Below are 24085 nucleotides of genomic sequence, written 5' to 3'. Positions count from 1 at the left end.
TTTTGCACCATTTCAAAATTTCAAAATTTGCCTTTTTAATAATGCCAATTTAATAATCGTTGTAACCGTAACTGTTTTCCTTGGTTCTCTAGCGGCCGCTGCAAAAAACAGTATTCCAAGTCTTGGAAGCAAGCGATAAACATGATGTTGCCCCGAGTATAATTTTAATGTTTATTTGTAATTAAATGTTATTGTACCAAATAGTTTTGTCCCCTTGAAAATCATGTCTTTTTATGTCATTAAATGTATTTTAACTTAATTGACATGATTTATTGACTTTAATCAATAAATTCCTTACGGCTGCTTCGTGCAATTTTTTTTCTAAATTTTGAAATTTTTTAAAAAATATTTATAGCCTTAATTTCCAGTTATGAATTATATTGTTGTCCTAAAATTTAAATTGCTTTCAATGTTTCATCAAATATTCGATGGCGTGATTTCCATACAGTGTTGAAAACTAAAGAAGGATTCTGTTCAATATCTGTGTAGTTTACAAAGTTAATAAAAAAGGAAGTTATAGCATGGTGAAATTTAAAAGATAAATGAACCGAATATTTATGTTTTTGAGCAGAGCTATGTTATTATGTTCCATATCTATTAAAAATTGTACACGGACAAAATAAATCAAGTAATATAATATCACTAAAATAAATTAATTTTAACATTAGACAACTTGACGCAATCATGGGATGGATTTATTTCTAATCTGTTTATCTGAATTAAAATGAAACCAATTTTCCTGGCGAACAATAGGGTCGTCTGAAGTGATTAGCGCTAGTGATGATCATTGCATTATGTTTACAGTTATTCTTGAAATGATAAAAAGACCCATTTTTGATATGTAGATTACTTATGAATACGAATAGAAATTGATAATAAGATAAAGATTAAGGTGGCTTATAGCTGTACAAAAGTTTAAGAATTCATAATTAAATTTTTTTAAAAATAGCAATGAACATTTATCTGAACGTAAAGTAATCGTTGCAATTAAGTGAGAGGAGTTCTGATTTATTTTTGGTGTTCACATGAAATCATCTTCATTATTAAGTGCAGATTTTATTAAAAAATTGGTTCGAATTTCTGACGACTCCGTCCGAAAAAAAAAGAAAACTATATTGTATATAAATTGGCTGTAAATACTATAAAGCGGCAACGAAATTTCGCACTGGAATAAAATTAGTCGGATAGTCTACTTTACTATTAATAGTAGACCTGTTGAAACCAAAACATTCTCATAAAGAGTATTTCTCGTAAAAAATAAATAAATTCTGAATTGTTTTCAAAAATATATCCATTTTATTTTTCGTATTTTTTCTTTCCTTTTTTTATAATTTTCCTAATTATGTTAGTATTTTTTAATGAATTTAACGAATCAAAATTTAGTTATAATATTACTTTCATAGTAACTATTTAAATTAACACACATCACAAAATAAGAGCAGAATAGCGAATGGGAAATATTAAAGAAATATCTAAAATCAATTGAATACTGTATCATTTCGTCACCTTTACTTAATAACTGAAAGTTCTATTATTAAAAAGATTTTTAAATGAATAAATTAATTCTTAGAAACGAACGTTTTGCAAAAATTGTTCAAAATACTTCCTTTATTTGTAAATGAAAGAATAATAGTTATAATATTACTTTAACAATGCGCTACAACTATTAACTATTAACTATATAATAAAAATGGAATAAATTTTAAAGAAATCACATGCAGAAAATTTAGTTCAAACTATTATTAAATTTCAATAAGTTCAATTAAAATATGTTTTTATGTTCCGATTAAAAAAAATTAACAGTTTTTATCATCTTTCATCATTTTTTACTATTATTTAAATTTAAATACTACCATTTAATTGTTTTTTGCATTAAAAATATTGTAAGGATAACATAAAGTATTTTTACCTTTCATTTGATTTTAAATTAATTTCTAGCAGTTACTGCAGGCTAAGTCTTAACTTTTCTAATATTTCAAAAATAAAAGAGTTAGATTAAAATTGCAATCTAATCGATGTCTTTGGCAAATTCAGAATAATAAATTACTCTACTGGCTCTGATTTTGAATTAAGGAATTAAATGTTTAATAAGTATGTTAAAATGCTTTGCCTTACCCAATAAATGTATAAAAGCTAAGTATATAATATTAAGGGATGATATAAGATTACAAAATTTATCCATTCAGCTAAAATTTGTTTAAAGTACTACATTAGCAAATGGTTGCAATAATGAAAGACGCGGTATACGTTGTTATCAACCTTGTATGTACATCCCCCCTCCCCCCAAAAAACTTAAGATAAAAAATATTGAGAAGAAATAATTTTTTTTAAGAATACGGTAATTAATCATATACTTACAAAAGGTTCAAAGACTCTTAAAGTAGCACATCATACTGAAGTGATACTAATTACTATATTCAAAAAATAGAATTATCATCCGGCATTGAACAAACAAGCTTGGAATTTAACATATAAATTTCTTGTACTAATCGTAGTAAAATGCAATTTAAAGAAGTTGACAGTGAATGATTGAAAGAAAAGGGAAAAGAAAATAATAATAATTCGTTTCCTCGGTGCCTAAGAATATGATTTTAAAATATTCACAAGAAGTGCTTTACGTTCATCTTATGTCAACAAAAGAGAATAATAATGATCTAACAAGAGTTTTTATTCGTTCATTAGGACTTTTTCACTTTTGTTTTGTTCAGATCAGTCAATAATTCTGGGGATTAAAGGACAATAGAAAAAATATCGTAATAAGAATTTAATACATTCCATTTCAGAAAGCAGTTTTTTTTTTTCCTTTCTGTTCGATTCCTAACTCATCAAAGCTTATATATATATATATATTTTCTCTCAAGCGATTTATCAAGCAAGTAAGCTGTTTATAATAAGGCCTTTTTTTTCAAATCGTCTTGAAGGGGATTATCATTTTTATCATATATTCTTTTTCAACGAAAAAAAGGAGTGTTTTGTTACTATGACAAGTTTATGTTAATACGAAATCAAATTTTAAATACAAACTGATAAAATATTCACAAGACAAATCTATTTCCTAAATATTCCCTTTCAAGCTTTTGCTACGCATTTTCTTTATCCTAAAATTATCAGAAACGAAATTTACCTGACATGATCATAGCAATGAATATAGATGCGGTGAAACTGTTGAGCTGAAAGAATTTTACGATTGTTCTGGAAATCTTCATCTTCATCTGATGCCATATCTCTGATCATTTCCATCACAACAAAGCGGGGCAATACGCTGAGCAAAAGACGTTCCTTGAAAAAATAAAACAATATTAGAATATAAAACAATTACGAATTTAAATGGATAAAATTAAAATTTCATTTTTTCCCACAGAAACTGTGACAAGAGTTTTTTAAAAAAAATAATTATAGCAAATCCTTTTTCTCATTTTAACAATAATAACCCTTCCCTTTACAATTACAGGTGATTTTGCATCCAATCATTGGAGTAAAAAAGAAAAAAAAGTACTTGAAATTATTTAATTAAAAGTACAAACAAGGTGCATCCATTCTAATCGTGGTTCGGTTTGTATTTAAAAATTGTTAGAGAAAAGCATATATTTCTAAATTGAAAAATGCTTTACATACAGTGGAAAGAAATGGAAAATGCAATGAATGCAGGAAAATAAAATTCTCCCCCTCACAAATAAAGGTAAACTTTTTAACCTGGAACACGATGGAAGTGTTCAATATACGCGACGTAGGTGAGAAACATATCGGCATATGTCATTAATGACATAAATACTGCAATGTGTGACCTAGAGAGCTACCAGTAATACATTAAATAAATGCCATTAGGGCCGTCAAGAGAGTTTGGTTTGTTGGTGTTTATTGGAGCAAAAGCCATCTGTATCTATACTGCGTCATGGATACACTACTGGTCAAAAGTATTGAAAAATTCAGAAATTTTCCTTTTTTTCAAGAATTAGCCCCCCCCCAAAGTAGTATTTTTCATTTAAAATATTATTTTTTTATGTAGATATGTTAAATTAGTCTAAAGGTAAAGGCAAGTTATAATTAAGTTATTGAAGAAAAAATATTATTTAATTTAAAAAAAAATAAAATACATACAAAATGATAGGTTTTCAGCATTGGAATCCATTTTGATTCACCGAAATAAAATGAAGTAAAGAAAAAATTTCAAGTTCTTTTGACCAGAAAAGATAATAAAAGAGCTCAAGTTAATTGAGAAGCCTTTAATATTTGGTTGGGTCCCCTCTGACTTCGATTACAGCAGCCACTCTGTTAGGCATGAAATCCACAAGGTTTTGAACCATTTTTTAAGGTATTTCATAGTGCTAAACATTTATTATTGTTTCCTGAAGTTCTCGTTTTGTTTTGGGATGATTCTCAGTTATTTTCTTTCCCATTATACTCCACAAATTCACAATGGGGTTTAAAACTGGCGAGTTTCCGGGGCATGCGAGAACATAAATACCATGTTTTGAAAATGCACCTAAATAACGAATGTTTCAATATAGATGTCAGAACTGAACTGAAAGGAAATTTAAAATTAATTGTAAAGTTTGCCTTATCTTTTTCGATGCATGACAGGGTACTAGATCTTACTGCAATATCCATTTCTGCCTTGGGAACATGTAGCAAGCTCCACAAAACAATTGATCCTTCAACACACCAACATACTTGTCACCATTCATAGCTCCCTATACAAAATAAAATCGTCCATTTGACTGATATGACATGCACCCCCACACCATTACGCTTTTCGAGTGTTTTGAGGCACGAACCAGGCATTCTGGCCTCATGCTTCCCTTTGCTTTATGCCAAACGTGGCCAGGCTTATTAGATATTAAAGAAAAGCTACTTTCGTCGCCGAATATAACTTGCCTCCATTCCGAAATACTCCAATGTTTTGCACCTTGGCCCATTCCAGTTGTTTTTTCCGCATTGCTTTGTGAGTACTGATTTTTTTAGGTAGTTATAACCAGCTTCACAGAGCCTCTTACGAACTGTTCTGATACTGGAAAATGACAGACATGGGCTCATTCCATTCTCTTGCAAATGTAGCAGAACTTGCAAATCTAATCAATGTATTATCAGCATGTTTAGAAGATAACATCAAATGACCACTTATAGGCTTTTTATCTACGGTTCCTTCGGTTTTGAATCTCTTTATGAGGCGTGAAACAGTTGATTCACTGCAATTGCACCGATGAGCAATCTTAACATTTGAAATGTTTTCTTGCTGGTGCCTGGTGCTTGGCAAGTATTAATTCACATATTTTAAAAAGTATGAATAGTTTAAATTGAAAAAGCAATGCACAACGAATGCACTTTGACAGCGCAACAAACGAAATGAAATCCTTTGCAGTCGGAGCGATTTTTTAATAAATTACCATAATGCCAAGACCGTTGAAGACAATTGCTTTATATTGCCTGCCACAACAGCTTGAAACTTCACCATCACATTTATATTAGAAAATATTACTTTAAATGAAAAAATGTTACTTTTGGGGGACTTATTCTTGAAAAAATATTCTTGCCGTTCCGACTGCAGTACAATCCCTCATAACGTGGCGTATCCCGTTATTGGTAAGGGTTAACCGACACCACAACTTGTACTCACTGGAGCGGCAAAAATTAACCAGCATACCGGAAGCCATATCTAAAGGGCCCCAGGGAGAGAGGGATTTAGGTATAAAAAGTGAAGCCATACCATTGAACTGGAAGAGCTAAAATCCCCTCGTACTAATTTCTGTCTCTCCCATAAAATTTCTATTTTGCCACTTCCTTCATTTTCTATTTTCTGCCTTCTGTTATATTTTTATATTGTTTGAATCAATGTATATATGTTATTGGCAATACAAGAAGCAATGACATTTTATAGAGTGCTTAGAGTTTTTAGACTAAATATGAAATTTGAGAACAATTTCATATTTTCCATAGGTACTGTGTATAATACCTAAGCATTTTATTGATTGACAAAATTTTGCCTAATTAGAGAAAAAAGGATCACAATAAGATTATTATTGAAAAAAAAAAGACTCATTCCTTAAGAATGCAAATATCATTTTGAAAAAATAATGAAAGTGTGCAGATAAAAAAAAACTTTATTTAAAATGCGTAAAAAAAGAAATTGTGAAAACAAAATTTATGATTTTCTCATTAAAGAAAATAAAAAGAAATATGAACCTACTTATTGCACCAGGAAAAAAATTCATTTTGAATGCCCTTAAATTTATTTTTTATAAAAAATAAATAAACGAATCGGAGGTGTATTTCATAAATTGCAGTTTTTCATTTGGTATTCTGTAGAGTGCTTAGAAAATGTGAAGCAATTAAACGTTTCATACTTTGTCAACTAGTTTTCTGGGTTCTTTAGAATGACGGCTTTCAAACTTTGCTGAAAAATGACGAATTTTAAATTTTATATAACCTCAGCTTCTTTTAAGAGTAATTATACTCAGTAAAATATCTTAATATTCTAACATTTTAAACAGAAAATTTCTTTCTTACTGCGATGAAAACTGATTAGTTATGAAACTTTGAATATCATTATTTCATGCAGTTTACTACAGTTTTCGAATGCATACACATTGTGTATCAATTTTACCCTTTTCTGATGAATATTTACAGCAATAAAATAATTACCAATGACATTTTTTGTTTCGTTAAAACATTTTTCTTTTCAAAAGATGATTATTGTCTCCTGAAATAAATTTATATGCTATCTCCGTTTATTTGAAATAGCTACAACTCTGTAAATATTAGTCATTAAATAATGAAATCTTTTGTAAGCGTAGTAGAATTATAATTTTGTAGACTATACCAAAATTTAGATTTTATTGCTTTTTCAGTACTATTTTTAGTTACTCAAACAACATGAAATACGATTTTTTTACGTCAATCGAAGTATTTTTGGGCACATTTCCCTACTTCTAACGGTTTAGAAATGAACTATTGTGTTTAGTGGAATCACTCAGTATATAGGATTAGGGCATAATAATTTTTCATTCTATTTTACCCTAAGTATATTGTTCAAACATATTCAATCCTTTCTCCCAATGTTTGATGGTATTAATGTCTCCCTTTTTAATATATTTAAGTTATATGGAATCTTTCAACGTTCTTCTCTTTCCATTTGTTTCTTATCAGGAATTTTATTCCTTTCAAAAGATCCTTTTAAACAGGCCCAGGAATTGCTGGAATTGCATGTTTTTTTCTTTTCAGATCTTCCAGGAACTAGGCAAACTATTACAGAATTAAAGTATCGAAATTAAATATGAAAACATTTACAGCTTTTAATATCAAAAAAGTGTACACGGTTTACTGTAAGTTATATGCATATTTTTATGCTAGATGTGTGTTTAAAAACACCTTTCCAAAGAAAGATATTTAAGTGGAATTTGTAAATTTTGCTACAAGAATCATGTCACGTCGGGTTATAGGAGGGAAAATATTTTTTTATCTAAGAAAAATATACAACATTTCGCCTAATTTCTGAATATTTTCTTCAATTCTTCCTTTTGCAGAAGTTTTGCTTCTATATCTTTCGAGTGGTTTCACTTTCAAAACACTTTAGCATGTAAAATCAGAAATGCAGCCTAGTTTTTATTAATTCAGAATCCCGAAGTACGTGCATTTTCAGAAAAAGAGATATTTAATATATTGAGATATGTCTTGTTCTTCTCAATTTACTGCAAAAGATACTTTTTAAATTAGTCGATTTCGATATATTATTAAATAATGATGCATTTTATTAAATAGGTGTTTTCTAAATTTTAAAACTATTTGCATAGAAATTCCTATACTTGAGCCTCTAAGTATTCATCATTTGTGATCATCTATTAAGTGAAAATATCAATGATATTCTTATCAATTATTTAATAAAATTATTTTTTAATTAAATATATTTTAAAAATAAATTTTTAAAAATGTAACTAAATTTAATTAAATTAGTAAAAATAATAATTAATTAATTAATTGTATGCACACATGTAAATTAAACACAAAATAGCATTAAGTAGTGTAAAATAATTTAAAAGAAAGAGAAATTTCGATTCTTTGTACGGCGATGAAACTAATTTCAAATTAATTAATATTTGTTATAATGTATAGTTAAGAAACCTTTATTAAAAATTATATTATTTATATGAAATATGTTCTCTAATCAATAGTTCAATCATTTTTTCCTTGATATCATTTTTTAAATATAAAGGCAGATTTTAAATAAAAGTTAGTTATTAATCATTAGAAAATTATTTAATTCAAATGAAATATCGCTTTTTGTACTGTTGCTGCAATTTTGCTATCATAACTTGTTTTGAATCTGTAGTGCGCATGTCAGATAAAAAAAATTAAAGTAGGCCAAAAATCAATGTCTAAATTTACAAGGATCACATAAGTTTTACGTTAGTTTCCTTTTAATTAAAGTTTTGAATGTTTAGTTTTTAACTATTAAAATGATTATCACATAATTTTGAATCGTATAAAAGAGAGGTTTGTCTTTTTTCAGTAATAAATAACGAAATAATTTCTTGCTGGTATAATTACCTACCCACATTGATAAGATTATATATGCCCGTAATCAGTTTCTAAAAGTTATACGCTGCCAAGTATTAAAAATATTTTAATATTATATATTTTAATAAATTGATGTGTCCATTTTCGAATACAATGAAAATTATTAGCCTCTAAACATTAAAATAAGTAAATAAAATATAAGCAATAACAGACCTTGATAAAATATCTTATAAGTTAATTTCATGTCTACTGATAGAGAAATGAACAAGCTTTATTTTCTATATGTTTAAAGTACGGAAACCTTATTCTATTCTATATTATTATTATTAGTAGAATTATTAACATATTTTTCGTATGCTGTAATTGCATCTAAACTACAATATACTTATGAAAATACATTTAAAGATTTAAAACCTTTATTTATTATATTATTACTACATTATTAACACTCCAGGTGCTTATTCCTCGGAAATCGAGGAATAAGCATTTTCCTTTGCATTACTCTTTCTATTGCATCCCTCGTTTTTCGCAGTTTAGAGTGTTTATCTTTATGATAACAGATTGTTATTATATCATATTACTATCGTGTACATATAGTATGAGTTCACTTTGTTTGGAAAATATGTGAACTTATTTAAAAAAATTACAACTAAAATAATGATTTTACAGTCGGAGGGCTAATGGTAGCCTAATGCACTTGTTATACCCTGCGACTTGGACATGTTTCATGTAAATAGCAGTTTTTCCTTGCCAAATTGCATTTCATTACATATTTTTCATTCTTCATTTATCCGTTTTTGTAAGCTTTGATTTTATTTTCTACATGAAGATAATTTTACTGAAAAATTTTTTGGAATTCTGCCTTTATTATTATTTTGATTTTCCATCAGCTTTTTTTCTTTCACTTCATGCACTCGAAGTAAGAAAAGTGGTCGACTTAAGCTCTTTCCTTTCTTTTTCGACTTTTTCTTCTTGTTTTTTTTTCTTAGGTGACATGTGATTCGAGTTAGAAGTGTCTGAACTTTTTTTTTTATCTAGGCAGACAGTTGGCAGTTCTTTGCTTCGTCTTTCTCAAGTACTCTAACATTTAGCAATTCTTATAAGTATACAAAATTTGAATTATACCGCAAAAAAGATTTTTTTCTTATGAAGGGACACGTTGCTTTAAGCTGCTTTAAACAAAAAAACTGAATTTTTCCTCAGAAAATATATTTAATTTTAATTGTCTAAATTTTTGTTAGGAAATTAGAAATAATAATAAATATCGCCTCATACTTCATTGTAAGTAATGACTATAGTTACTGAACGGTAGAATGTGCATAAAAGAAGTTACCTAAATTAATAACCATAAAATATGCAGTTTTGCTTATTAAATTCATAATGAAATACAAATCAAAAGAATACACTATGTATATACTAATGCAGAAATAAACAATGATAACACAGGCAAACATGAGAATATGTATGGTTTATATATTAAAAATACAGCAGTGAATTAAAAAAAAGAAAATGTTTATTACTTTAAACATTGAAAAAAAATTTATAATCAATGTTAGTTAAGTGATTGTTTTATTTTCCTTCGTTCTTAGCTTATATTTGAGTTCATTTATATATGGATTGAAAATATTAATTACATATTGACATTTTCGTTGTAGAGTAATCAAGAAAGAACTCAAATTGAAAAAGTTGCTTAAAATTATTAGAACATTTTAATTTTTTTGTCTTCATATTTTAAACATTCGTTTCACTCTCGCAGGTTTAAATATTCATTATAATCAAAATTTCATACAAATAATAAGCGAAAAATTTTAGTTTTTGAAACTCAACAATTATCTACTTTGGGAGAGAAAATATAGCTATTTTGGCAAGAACAGCAAATACAATGCCATAATAAAACAGAAAAATAGTAGTAAAAGTATTGGTAAGAACAGAAAATAGCTATTTTTGGGAAAAAAGAATGATTTTGAAAGTAGTGAAGATTACACAAATTCATATTTGAGGTTTATATTTCTATTAGAAATATGTTAGATAAATTTAGCGCTGAAAAAAAAAACTTCGGGTAAAGGAAAAAAAAATTGCAAATCTTATAACAATTCCTAAATTTTAGATAATGCTTAATAATTTAAAAAATTTATCATTCTTTAGAAAAATAACACTTCTACATGCACATAACAAAAAGAGAGAGCCTTTCAATTATTTTGAGAAAGATTATCCCCATTTTCTAGAATGAAAATAGCATTTTTAGTTTGTGTTAATACAATAATCATTTAAAAGTTAAAAATGTCAGCTTAATCTTTTCAAGGAAAACCTCAGTTGTTCCTAATTAACGAGGCTGGAAAACTTTTAATAGATTTCCAAGGATATATATTATTTTGAAATGAATTTTTCTTATTCTTTACTTACCAATAATATTCTTTACTTACCGAAAGAATAATAAAAAACATTAAGCACAATTGCAACAATCTTTCAAATAATTCGACCAAAAAAGTAATGTGCTTTAAATTCAGAAATCTTCTTTAATCCGATTATTAACACTTCAAAACAAATATATTCTTTGAAGGAATTTTTATTTGAAAACAAATGTTGTTTAGTTTTTTTTTATCTTGTTATGAAATCTTTTTTTGAAGGCATTTTCAAAAGATATTATTAATTTTTTTAAACATATTAAATTTCAACCTTTCATATTTAAGCTTCACTTCAGATATTAACGTTAAAGATTTCTATTCAATATTATTTTTATGCATTACAAGCATTTGGCTTATCACAGTATCAAGAAAACTCATTCATTTAAAGAACAATTTCCGCTCCATGATTGCACTTGAAATTGATTTTTTTCCGTCTCGAAATGTTGTGTAATTATTACTGAAATATAACATTTTCTCACAACTTTCAATGCAAGTTATTTAGGAAAACACTCCAAAAAGAAGTCTTATTAAAGGCGAATTTTGGAGTAACAGTAACTTAAAAAGAGGGGAACTCAGCATGAATTGCAAAATGAAAGTATGTGCAAGTTAATAATAAAAGGAAAATTTTTTTTCATTGTAAAAATTCTTATTTTGCTTAAATGTTCTAAGCAGAAAAAAAAACACTGATTATATTTAGAAAATAATTTTTAAATATTTGATGATGCCAAGATGTATTTCATATCTATTACATTTAAAATCATAAGCCTTAAATCATCTAAAAAAATTATTTTTAAAAAAAAATGTGAAAAGTTACAGTGGATAAAAAAAGTATTGACAATTGCCTATAAATGATCATATTTGCTAACAAAGTATGTTTACAAATTTTATTTTAACATAGCGATTACAGAAGGAGAAAAGACAAACAAATATAACGAAATTTTCATTTAAATATTTTTTTAGTCAAAATCTACGAGAAAATCCAAAATTTACATGATAAAAAAAGTATTGGCAAAATTATGAAATTGAAAAAATTATGATCGAAAACAAAATCTGTATATGTTTAGTACTTTGTATGCATACCTTCTGCATCTATAACAGCTTGTAATCTATTTCTCATAGAGGAAACTAAGATCTTTGTTGTACTGTTGGGAATTTTGTGCCACTCTTGCAAGAGTAAACGTTTGAGGTCGTCTTTACTTGAAATTTTATGTTTCCTGATTTCTAGATCCAGCAGGTGCCATAAATTTTCAACTGGATTGATGTCAGGCGATTGAGGTGGGATTTTTAACTGGCGAGGAGCATTGTAGAGTAACCCTTCACGGGTGAGATTCGCTGTATGCTTGGGGTCATTGTCTTGTTGAAAAATGAATGATGTTCCCAAGCCAAGATTTTGGGCACTGATTTTTAAGTTATGGCGCAAAATGTCAATGTATGTTCATGCTGTCATAATACCATCAATAAAATACAGGTTGTCAACTCCATTAGCTGCCATACAGCCCCAAACTAAGACGCAAACTAAACTGCCTCCACCATGTTTTACAGTAGCAGTTAAATATTGCTTTTCCAAGTCAGTATTTGGCCTCCTTCACACATATCGTCGCCCATCACTGACGAAAATGTTAAACTTTGATTCGTCGGAAAAAATAACTGTGTTCCAAAATTCTTTGGATAAATCAACGTGGGATTTGGCGAAATCTAACCTCTTTCTCCTATTTATATGCGAGATGAATGGTTTCTTTCTAGCTGCCCTTCCATAATAACGTCCTTCGTTTAAAACATTCCGTACAGTCTGTACGCTGAAAGTCTTTTGCGAAGTGAAAGCAACATCTCTGGCTATATGGGGTGCACTTATTTTAGGGTTTTTCTTAACCTTGTTAATAATGGTACGTTTTTCTCTTGTAGAAAATATTCGAGGTCGTACACTTCTAGTCTTATTTTCCGTTGATCCTGTTTCCTTGAACTTTTTTACAACACTTCTGACAGTAAATAAAGTTATATTCAACTGCACTCCTATAGCACGATAAGTTAAACCTTCATTTCTGAGCTTAATAATCATGTTTTTAACATTAACGACCAACTCCTTCGATTTTGAAGTCATTTTACTGCAATAATCGCAAAATAATGAATAGACACTTTTGGTGTAGTTTTGCAGTCTTTATACCGGTAGAGTTTCTTATCAGTCGAAACACGTGACTTCAATGTAACAAAATTTGCATAGCAGTTAAAACTTTGCCAATATTTTTTTGACATGCAAATTTTCGATTTTGAAAGAAAAAATCGTACAAAATGCAAATTAAAATAAAAGTTTCACTACTCTTATATATCTAAGATGTCTTGTATTTAATTACAACAGCTAAAATTGCATAACATTTTATTTATTTGTCAATATGAATAAATTAAGGCAATTGCCAATACTTTTTTTACCCACTGTACTTGTATATTTCATAATTATTGTATTTAAAACCATTGACATTAAACTTCTAAAAATCTATTCCATAAAAGATTATGAAAAGCTGCTTCATAAAGAATGACATTTTTACAAACAGCAGTCAAGTATTACAGCAGTCAAGTATTTAGCTCGCCCTTAAATACAAATAATGACTATAGGTCAAAAAAAATTACAAAAATGTGACGAGTTTTTACACTTACTAAGATATTATTCCACAAATATTTCGAAAGAAAAATTAGTTTTACCAAGAAAATAAAAAGATGATATTGCTAATTCCATCCACATTTTAAATCTTCCATGAATGTGTAAAATGTAATTCTTTTTTATCTTTAAAACCTGCTTTCTATTTTGCAGAAAGGATGAATTTCAAACTTTTTGGTATTATCTGAGCAACATAATTTACTTTAAAATAAAAAATATCCGAAATAAAACAGGAGAAAAAATATGGAATGAATAAATATGGAATAATATGGAAATCTTAGTTATAAGCATAATTTCGATTAAACTGAAAAATGTATACATACAGAATGTTGCCCAAAAATCGGGCGCTTTTTAGATAAATCAATACTTCGTAAATTTTTCATAGAAGTGATATTTATTGACATTGAAATACTCTGGCTAAAATGACACTTGGTAATAGAATTGCTTTTAAAATTTTGCCTACATTCTTCTCAACATTTCACCTTCAATTTCTTCAACATGTATAGATATTTTTATTTTCTACAAATTATATTTACATTTCAAAGACTTTTTTTTACTCTAAAGGCTTACCGTTAAGCGTATGCAAATTTAAATCATCTGTAAAAATTATAAAAAAAAAGCCATGAAAAAGCCTTCCGACAGAGGAGACCTCATAATGTTGACAATTCGAGAAATTCCTGATACGCGAATACCGCTGGAACAGCATACATCGAAAGCCTGATCGAAGTAGCGAAACATTTAATAAAATGTGAATCCCCTGCTTGATTCCCAGTCTCTGTAGATTCTTTTCGTAAATTGTTTCAACATTCTTACATAAAGAGCTGAATTGAAGGCACTAAGGCCACATTATTATTGAAGAGGAAAGTAGCGAAAAATCTCATAACAAACCGCGCTATGCCATACAGCTACGTTTTAACTTGAATAGTCGTATGTTGTATAATCCATGTGAAGCCATGTGAGAACGATGTGAAGCCGTGTGTAATTAAGAATGGGCATTTATAATACCCATGACCATAAAACGAACTGTTTGAATAAGTAATATATTTTAATCCCAAATTCAGCACTTTTAACGAATATATCACATGATACTCTTAAGTCTACGATGGTTAGATAAAAATTAAATGACTATTTTTGATAGTCTATTTTTTTTCTTCAGCTACCAAATCTCGGGCTCTATATATGTACTTCTTTCTTTCTCCACAGAATACCCCGAACTTGGAATCTTTAGGATTCCCTGTCGGTTGAAAGGATATACGTGGGAGTATTTATTAAGATAAAAAAATACACATAAAAAGACATAAAATATCAATATACACATAAAAAGACATATAATATCATCAATATACATAAAAAGTAACTATATACAATATTATAATGATGAAGGAGGTGTTCGGTGGGGAGTACGAGTAGATGAAATCTATTGAAGTTAATATATTCTTTAGAAGAGCTTGGTTGAGAAATGAAACGAAAATTTATACTGGGCTTGGGTCTGGAGAAATAAATTCCTCGTTCTCTTGTAGGAACCGCACAAGATTTCTAATTTTAATGCCCATCTAGACGGACTGTTGCCATGTTTGTAATATCTCGAATCTGAGAGTCAGAGATTAACCAGCGAAACTTGTTACCAATTATCATAATTACTAAAATTGGATTGAAACAAATAGTGATCCAAAATGCGGTGCCAAGTACAAGATACAAATAATGCTGAAAGAAATTATTAGCAAAAGCCTTCCCCTGAAGTAAGAATATTATGAATCGACATAAATACAATATTATAAAAATTGCAAACCTCAGCTCATTAACCTTTGCTAAAATCCAATATAAAAAATGTAAATAAGGTAAATTGTGAAGTTTCATTAACTAATTTTTATTTGTGTTTAAGTTTATTCGCACATCAATAAATCAGTCAATTTAAGCATAAAGAAACTTGCTTCTATTGAAGATTGGCAGGACAGAAATTAGAATTTGGCATCCGGTAGGATGAAGATCAAAAGGGCAGGAATATGTTTAACTCTGACAACCTTACAGACGGCGTTGGATGATTATTTTATAATTGAGAAATAAAATATATTTACTTGTTTGTTATTTTCTTTTGCAGTTTTGTGTCTCGTCTCTATCGCTCTTCTTGTCTCTAAGAATGCATTTCTTTGTGCTCTGTCTGTAAGGTATTTGGTATACATGCTTACTAAATTAATGCATGTATACAGCAAAGCATTTGTCAGCACCTGAAACGAAAAGGAAAGTATATTTTGTTATGTTGTAATATCAACAAATATATATTCAATATTCAAATAAATGTGGATCAATGTAATCAATGGCGAATTTCCAACCGCCAAGCTGAAAGGCGACCTCAAGAAGACCCATTACTTTTCTTAACTGCTATATAAATAAGTTTGTAAAAGATACAATTACTAAGAATGATCGATATTAAAATAATATTAACATTTTTTCAAGTACAATTGGTTAAGCTCCTTATGTTTTCATTATGAGAATATTTATGTAATCAAAACTCTGCTTCAATAATATTATATGCAAATTTGAATGTCGGGCAGTCTAGAGTTCTGATAGATGAATAAAAACAAATGTATATATGCAGTTAATATAAGTAAAAATATGAAACAAAAATATTTCTTTTTAACCTCATTTTAGTTAAAAACGTGCTAAAATGTGAAATGAATTGAACCTCTTCGTTTAAAGATTGGCCTCATTATGCATTCGATTTAGGGTAGCAAAATATTGAATGCCACTGAATATAATAGAGCCAAAAAATGAAACAAGAAATCAGTAAATAAAGAAGTAATTTTAAATTTCTGATATGGGGTAATTAAATAAGCATAATATTTAACGCATGCGATATGCTCTAAATTATAGATGCATCTTTAATACTCAGATTTAGAAAAGTAAAAATTTGATTTAGTAAAAATTTAAATTGGCAAAAAATGTACGAACTTATAAATACTGCAATAAAACTGCACTGAAAATAATTTTCATTAAACTATCATGTTTTCTATTCATTTTCAGTTACTAATTTATTTTTAATGTTACTTCTTATGCAGTTCTTCCGTTGAACAGTCTTTTTGAAAAAATAAAGGTAAGTTATTTGAAACCTGAAATTAGCAAGCATTGCAATGCAAGAAAAACCTTACAGACAAATTCGATCAAAATCAAATCAAAAGGCCATTCCTTTTCGTATTTGATTTGATAAAATTTGAAAAAATGTGGTGAAATATGGATGAAAACCGTTAAAAATGTAAGAAACATCCTTTAACCTATTCCATTTTGTAAAGTCGTTATTTCTAGTGATTTTAAAGCAATTCTAGGATTTTTGAAAAGAAGACAATACAATAAAATAATAATATTTAGCTGCACTAAAATGGAAAAAATTTTGGCAATCTTTCTACAAATAAATACCTGATTTTAATATATTAAGGCTATAATTTATTTATTTTCCTTATGAATTATATAATTTCTATTTGTTTCGCAATTTAATGTATTTGTGAAATCAATATGACACTTTGCATACACATATTATACAATATATTTTGGGTACTATTGCTGATGTGAATTAATATCATTTAGGCCTTGTTTGATTCTGCAGTTCGATTCTTTTAAATTGAGAATTGGAAATGAATAAAACTATCGAAAAATGCTTAGAATTTATAAAAAAAATTCGGAAATTCTTTAATACATGGCTTTAACAATTATTAAAAATAATTTCAGAAATAACTCACAATTCTATTCTAAGAATTGACAATAATGTTAAAAGAAAGTTCTGTTTAATAATCATTGACAGACACTCACAAATAAGAAAATTTTAGCATGTACATTTGGAAACTACAATGGTGCGTCACCTTTCAACGCAATCTTATTCAAACTATAACACTTGTTATAACTCCTCACAAGTTTGAATTCTTTTTACGAAAAAAATTTTGTCCCAGACAATGAATCTTCCTTATAATAAATATCATAGCTAGTATATATTTTGGCGTATTCAGAGTCGAGTGATGTAAACCATTGTTTCATGTAGTAGTCACTTGTTGCTAAATTTAGGTTGCTTGGGGAATCCTCAAAAACATCTCAGCAGATTTGTATCAAAATTATTAGGTTCATTTAGTAAAGAGAGGGATAAAATTACATTAAACTAAAACCCCACAGGAATTTCAATAATGGTATTCCTTTCCTTATAGAAATATTAAATATTAAAAAAATTGGGGGGACCGAATCCCTCTTTTATTTATACTCTCAAAGAAAATAGATTTACGAAACGTTCTAATTTTAGAAACTCCCAAGTTCTGCGTTACAGTGGTCACAATTATATGCATTTTTTTTTTCAAGATGTAAAAAGTTTTTAGTTTGTTTTTTCAAGACGCAATATTGAATATACATCTGGAACTTATAATAAGCTTAATTGAAATATCCAATTTTGCATTTAAAAACATTAATAGACATAAAATGCAGCTATAAGATATAGGACGTAGCTGTTTTAATTTTTTCCCATCCAAATATTGAGTTCAGAAGAAACAACAACAACATAAAAAAAACCAATCCTGATTTTCTAAATAAAAATAAACCTAGGAAAAAACTGAAATAAAACAGTCGGTAGTAGAAATAAAGTATATTATTAGCCTTAGTGAAATAAAGTATATTATTCTTTGAATAATACATAACCCGCTTCGAGAAATTATCATAGCGAATACGCTACTGTTTCATGAACTCTACTGCTAAGATGATAAAGATGATTTAAAGTCACCCTTTAAGATAATAACAAACGAAATGAATAAATGAAGGCATTTTAGAATACTAATGGTGAATGGGTTAAGAAAAAGAAAAAAATCGTATTAAGAGAAATATTCTTAAATGCCTTGAGACGAAAAGGGCGCGAAAGTGACCTTAGATTTACGCCTTCCATCCACTGAATCAAGAACTAAACAAATCGCATTATGAATGAATCGTGTGCTATCTTTTCATACTAACCAGCTCTTCTACGAGTTCAAAATATTTGTGCTGATGTATAAAAAGGAAGCTTTATTTGCATTGAAAAAAAATTCAGTTATCGTTTGCATTTGAGAATTCAATACAAAAGAAGAAAAAAAATTCTAGCGAGTCTTTAATAATGCACAGAATAATGTTCCAAGATGCATAAAGTATTCTCTTTCCTTCCCAAAGTAAATATTTCATTCGAGACTTAGTGCTTCTTTGTGCTGTTCCTTACTCTTGAGTACTGAGAATAACTGGCAATTGTAGCCAAAATTTATGAACTGTTTCAGAGATACATTGTTCCTGTCGTGCTCAGGTGTTCTACAGGAATGAAAATACCGCTTACAGATGAGTATGTTTCATTGCTTAGTTTCCAGGTTCCAGTGGTGCTTTCTGTAACAGTTAGGAAACATAAATAATATCTTTTAACTTAGGGATTTAATTTTATCCCTAAGTTTTAAGAGTTTTGTAACATTTTAAAGTATAATATTTGAAAAATAGCTTTTGTAAATTGAAGCTATTTGACTTTAATAATAATAAATCACGGTGAGAAGATTATATATGTTGCCGGTATTTTATGAAATGCCAAAATTCAATAGCATACCTAAGCATTTTATCTAATTGTTGGTTTTTGAGTTTAGTTTAATTTAGTTATATTAACGTCTCGTTTTTTAAAGCAGCACAGGGATATTTTAGGACGGTCCTCGTAATTTTGAACCGCTTTCGATGACGACACCTGATTCGGCATCCCCTCTCCAGCTTTCCACACCACACCAACGGGAGGACTTTTAATACCGACGGATTTAACGTGCACCAGACTCAATTACAACACGGTTCTTCGGGGGAATCGAGTCTCGAGCCTGAAACACGCCGGTTCCGAAACCTCGATCTTACCACAGGCCACCGAGGATTTGATTACATTTCGAAATAGCACACAGAGACTCCTGAAATTTAGTACAATGTTATTGAAGAACTGGTACAGAATTCACTGTAGAAAAAAAATGTTTCATTCATTACACTGTCTGATCTATGATACTGAAATATATTTTGATATATTTTTAAAGAGCGTGTTAAAGGTATTAAGAAAGAAAATCCACTTTAAATTTTAAAAACCGTTTCAGAAAAAGGAAAAGTGGGCAAGCAGTAATAAAAAGAACGTCTTAAAATTATAATAAGAATTTTTTTTCTCATTATGAATAATTTTAAAAAAAAGCTATTTTTAATAATAGACTTCTGATAAAAAAAAAGATTCTTTGCAAAAAAAATATTTTACAGTGAATAAAATTGTACTTCTATTTTGTTTAAAAAAGCCTATAATTTTCGCTTCAGTCTTTAAAGCTTCTACTACTTTCTGATGAGAATAGTTCTTCTCATATTATTAAAAGAATGTTGCTAAATATGAAATATTTCATTTTAATGTTACCTTCGTAGAAATTTAATTTTAGAAATGGCGCACATTTGACTAAAATTGTTTCTTATTTTATTTTCCTTACTATATTGCCGAATTGCAATGCAATTTCATGAAATAATTACATCGTACATTGTAATTTCAAAGAGAATTCTGGAAAATATTTTGTTTTTGCAAAACTAATGAATGATGAATCTTCTTGTGAGAAAATTTCATTCTCTACCATATTATTTCAAATTTTCATAGTGATGAATTATTTATCTATAAGATAATAAGTTTTAGAAAACTAAATATTTAAAATACTTTCCACAGTTTAATCCTGAAGTAATTTGAACTCTATACATAATTTTAATTGCATGTTGTAAAAAAATCCGAAAATCCGAAAGGGTAATAGTAAATGGTCACAGGAAAACAAAATATAAAAAATAAATAAGAGATATGATTAAACTTCCAAAACAAATAATACCTTGTAAATGGCATCACTGATCCGGTCTCGGGAGAAATAAGTATTGATCATCTAACATGAGATACAATATTCATTTTTTTTGTTAATATCTCATTTTTTTTTCTTTTTGGAAGAAAAATTGCTTTATTTGTATTGAGGAAAAAAATAAATTGGAAGTTTGGTGTTTGAAATGACAGCTAATTATGAAAACTTTTCGAATGGATTAAAAAAGCACTGATTAAAAATTTTGTTGTAGATATTTTTCTTTTCATAGTAATTAAAATTAGTCAATTTTTTTTTTAGTAAAATATTTTGAAAAAAATAATGTAATCCTCCCATTGACAAAATTAAAGTTGCTTATAGTGTTATTTAACTATGATTATGTTTAGAATTAAAATCGTTAAAGATTCTTCTGTGCTTATATATAAGATATCGTTTTGGAAGTATTATATTCTCTTAATACATTTGGGAGCATTTGGAATTGTGCTTGCAACACGACTACTTTTTTTATGCTTTGTTTGTTTATATCAGAATTCGATGAGAACTGGATTTTTAATTTTTCCTTAAATTACCAATCAATTATTTCGATTAATTTCTTATTTTAAATACCTTTTTTTAATACACTTCTTAAACAAAATGCTAAAGAACTGTATGACTTCAGTGACGAGATAATTTCAAGTATGAGTTATTGTGAATGCATAAAATGAAATCAAATTCACGCTGAATTAAATATTCAGAATTTTCCAAAATATTGTCTGAAAACACTGTCATTCTTTTCTGATTTAGTCCTACCAAATAAAATTCTAGTTATAATCTAATACGTATATCATTTTAGCGAATACTATTATATTAATTATGCAAAGCATAACTTAAAACAGTAGCTCTCAATGAAGAATGTAATACGCATCATTTGAATTTTCAGTTGATACTGAAATCCAGACAGAATAAATAACTTCAGTGCAACTATAAAAAGATTAAAAGTTGAGACATTCTAAAATTGTTAATGATTTTTTAGTCCAATGTTTCTAATAAAAAGATATATTTTTATTAAAACTTCTTTCTTTTATATTTCTTAAAAGATATAGTCATTAATGAAATAAAAACCACAGCATTGGGAGGGGAATTTTTTTCAAAACTCATATTTAAGCTAAAACTGAATATTTTCGTATATACATGGTATTATATCTAAGTGATGGTAATTTAAAATTGTACACAGTCAAAACTACGATTCAGAAAGCTGTGAAATTTTGTCCATTATATAATAAAGGAATAGTAATTTGTTTGAGCAGACAAAAAAAGTTTAACATTTCACCACAAGAGAGCGTATTTTAGTTTTACAGACTCTTATTTAGATTTTGCTACTTTTTTACTATATGTAATTACACTATCTCTAAAATTAACTAAAGCATTTTAAAGTCATTTTGGATATATCGACTACAATAGCCACCGAACACTCTCGAGGTTTTAAATTCAAATTTACGTTTAAATTCTCTACGTTTACTATTACTCTACGTTTTAAATTCAAATTTATTTTAGAGTCATATATAGTATATATATAATGTATATTTTCTTATATATATAAATCTTATTTTGTTTGAAGCAACTGGCAGGTTTGAAGACACTGAAGATACATTTTGCATTTTTAAATTCATTTTAATCCATCCCGAGAAAGCATAATATATTTACAAGCAGGCGCAAGGCCGGGATAGCCTGTTGGTAGAGCGTCGGATTCGCGTCCCTTAGGTTAGGTTGCGAGTTCGAATTCCGCCGGCCGAAGATTCCCCGCGTGCTTGGTGGCTGACGCGCGTTAAATCTGCCGTGGTCACAAAGTCCTCCATGTCGAGAGTAATACCACTGGGGGTACTGGATCAGGGGTGATCGTTCTCTGATTCAGGTCTAAATTACGATCTGTGGTTGAGTGAATGAAATGCGTGAATGAAGTCCACCCCGTAAAAAGGGTTGTGACGTGTGTGTAGCTAAGTCGTACTCTTGGCCCTAGATGGCACTACTATTGAAACAAGAGGCTTTCCCCTTGAGGCTTAAATCGGCTGTCTTGGACAGCGGGCTTGTCCATGGCAAGTGCCATTAGAAACAACAACAAGCAGGAGCGGACAGAACACGTCCACAACAGCGCGAAACAAAAGCAGAAGCGAAAAAGGCAAGAAACAAATGATCACTAGTTTTATATAACATGGGATTTCTGGCCACGTGTTATTTGAATACTTGTGTTCACCTTGGCAAGGGCAACTGATGGCGCAGTAATTCAGTAAATCTTTACACGGCTTCAAAAGTGGAATTGGATCAAAAAATAAGAGAATGAAATTACTATGGGCTAAATTAAGATAAGCTTTGGAAATGAATTTGGATTAAATTAAGAGTTTAAAATATCATTATATATATGACAGAATTTTCAAAACTACACTATAAATGTCAAAGGTTCTAAATATATGGAAGATATTTTCTCCGGTTAAATTGATATGGTAAAAGAAAACAAGGGAAAAATAGCTGGGTTTCATCTGAAAATTTTTCGTGATATCTCATCTTTGAGTATTTTTCTCTCCCCAACTCGCTAAAGTGGCCAGTGAGTGAAAATGGACAAGACACCACAAATAAATTCAGAACGCCTGCTCTAAATCTGCGATGGCTATAAATGTAAGCTCACTGTTGCTTTTTCGCGATATACCTAATGGAGGCTAGGGCACACGCCGTATGTCAACAAAAATCGATAGCTTTTAGCGACGTGAAGAAAACTTTGGGAAGGGGTTGGGAGGTGGACATAAAACCAGAAAATATCCTATTTCCGGAAGAAAAAAAATATTCTTTTTCTATAATCCGGAATTAGAGAATCTTTCAAATATATAAGAAGGAAAAGTTTTCTTGGTTTGTGTAAAATAAAAATAAAAAATGAAATGTGATTGGTTGGCTGGAATAAAGATAAAAATGAAGGAAAAATTTCGGTACTTTTTGATCGCCTTTTTTTCTTGTGAAATTTTCACTGTTTATCCTATGTTTTTCGAATATTCGAATTTGATAGGTCAAATTTGGTAGATAAACATTCATTTATATTTTATAAATGACACATGAGTTTTAATTTTCAATAGAGAATGGAAGCTAGTGCTTCAATTTTAAAAGAAATTCCCCTTTTATTTCAATAGAAATAAAAGTCATTTTGATTATGTGCGTATATATATACATATTATAAGAGAAAAAAAGATGCCAAGGGCAAAAGCTAATTAAATATGGAAATAATTAGAAATTTACCAAACATTTGCTGTTTTTCTGCGATAAGAAGCATATTATAAAACAAGAAATATTTTTACACATCTTAAAATCCAAAACTTTATTTTTATTTCTTACAATGAAAAAACTAAATGTACAATTAAAAACTAAAAACTTCATAATGAAAAAACTAAATTACTATTATATTATTTTGTTTTAATTGCTTATTATTATAAAACTAAATTTTAAAAATTAATTCTTATTTTAAACCCTAGTTACCCTTAAACGCTAGACTCTTAATACTCTCATGAAAATAATATAGATAGTATAAAATGGAGAATTGAATGCTTGATTTTAATTTAAAAATCTATGCATCTTTTGGTTTGAAAAGGCCTTTGCTTAGAAGTTATTTTAAAAATCGATAATAAATCCCCTTCATATGTAACGGGGCAATTTGCTTTAAAAAAACT

At 28.6% G+C, this 24085-nt stretch overlaps 1 protein-coding gene across 4 annotated transcripts in view; it reads right to left on the bottom strand.

The window, feature by feature from the left end:
• Positions 1–24085, bottom strand: part of LOC129965976 (adenylyl cyclase 78C-like) — a 430498-nt gene that overhangs the window by 93816 nt on the left and 312597 nt on the right. For all 4 annotated transcript variants that reach the window (XM_056080294.1, XM_056080293.1, XM_056080292.1 and 1 more), the window contains exons 6-7: positions 15642–15791; positions 3125–3279 (exon numbers count right to left, since the gene is read on the bottom strand). In XM_056080294.1, coding sequence (XP_055936269.1) covers positions 3125–3279; positions 15642–15791 — 305 coding nt within the window. The remainder of the gene's footprint in view (positions 1–3124; positions 3280–15641; positions 15792–24085) is intronic.

Source organism: Argiope bruennichi, chromosome 4 (genome assembly GCF_947563725.1).
Source record: "Argiope bruennichi chromosome 4, qqArgBrue1.1, whole genome shotgun sequence".
NCBI lineage: Eukaryota > Metazoa > Arthropoda > Arachnida > Araneae > Araneidae > Argiope > Argiope bruennichi.
This window is presented reverse-complemented; position numbering and strand designations above follow the sequence as displayed.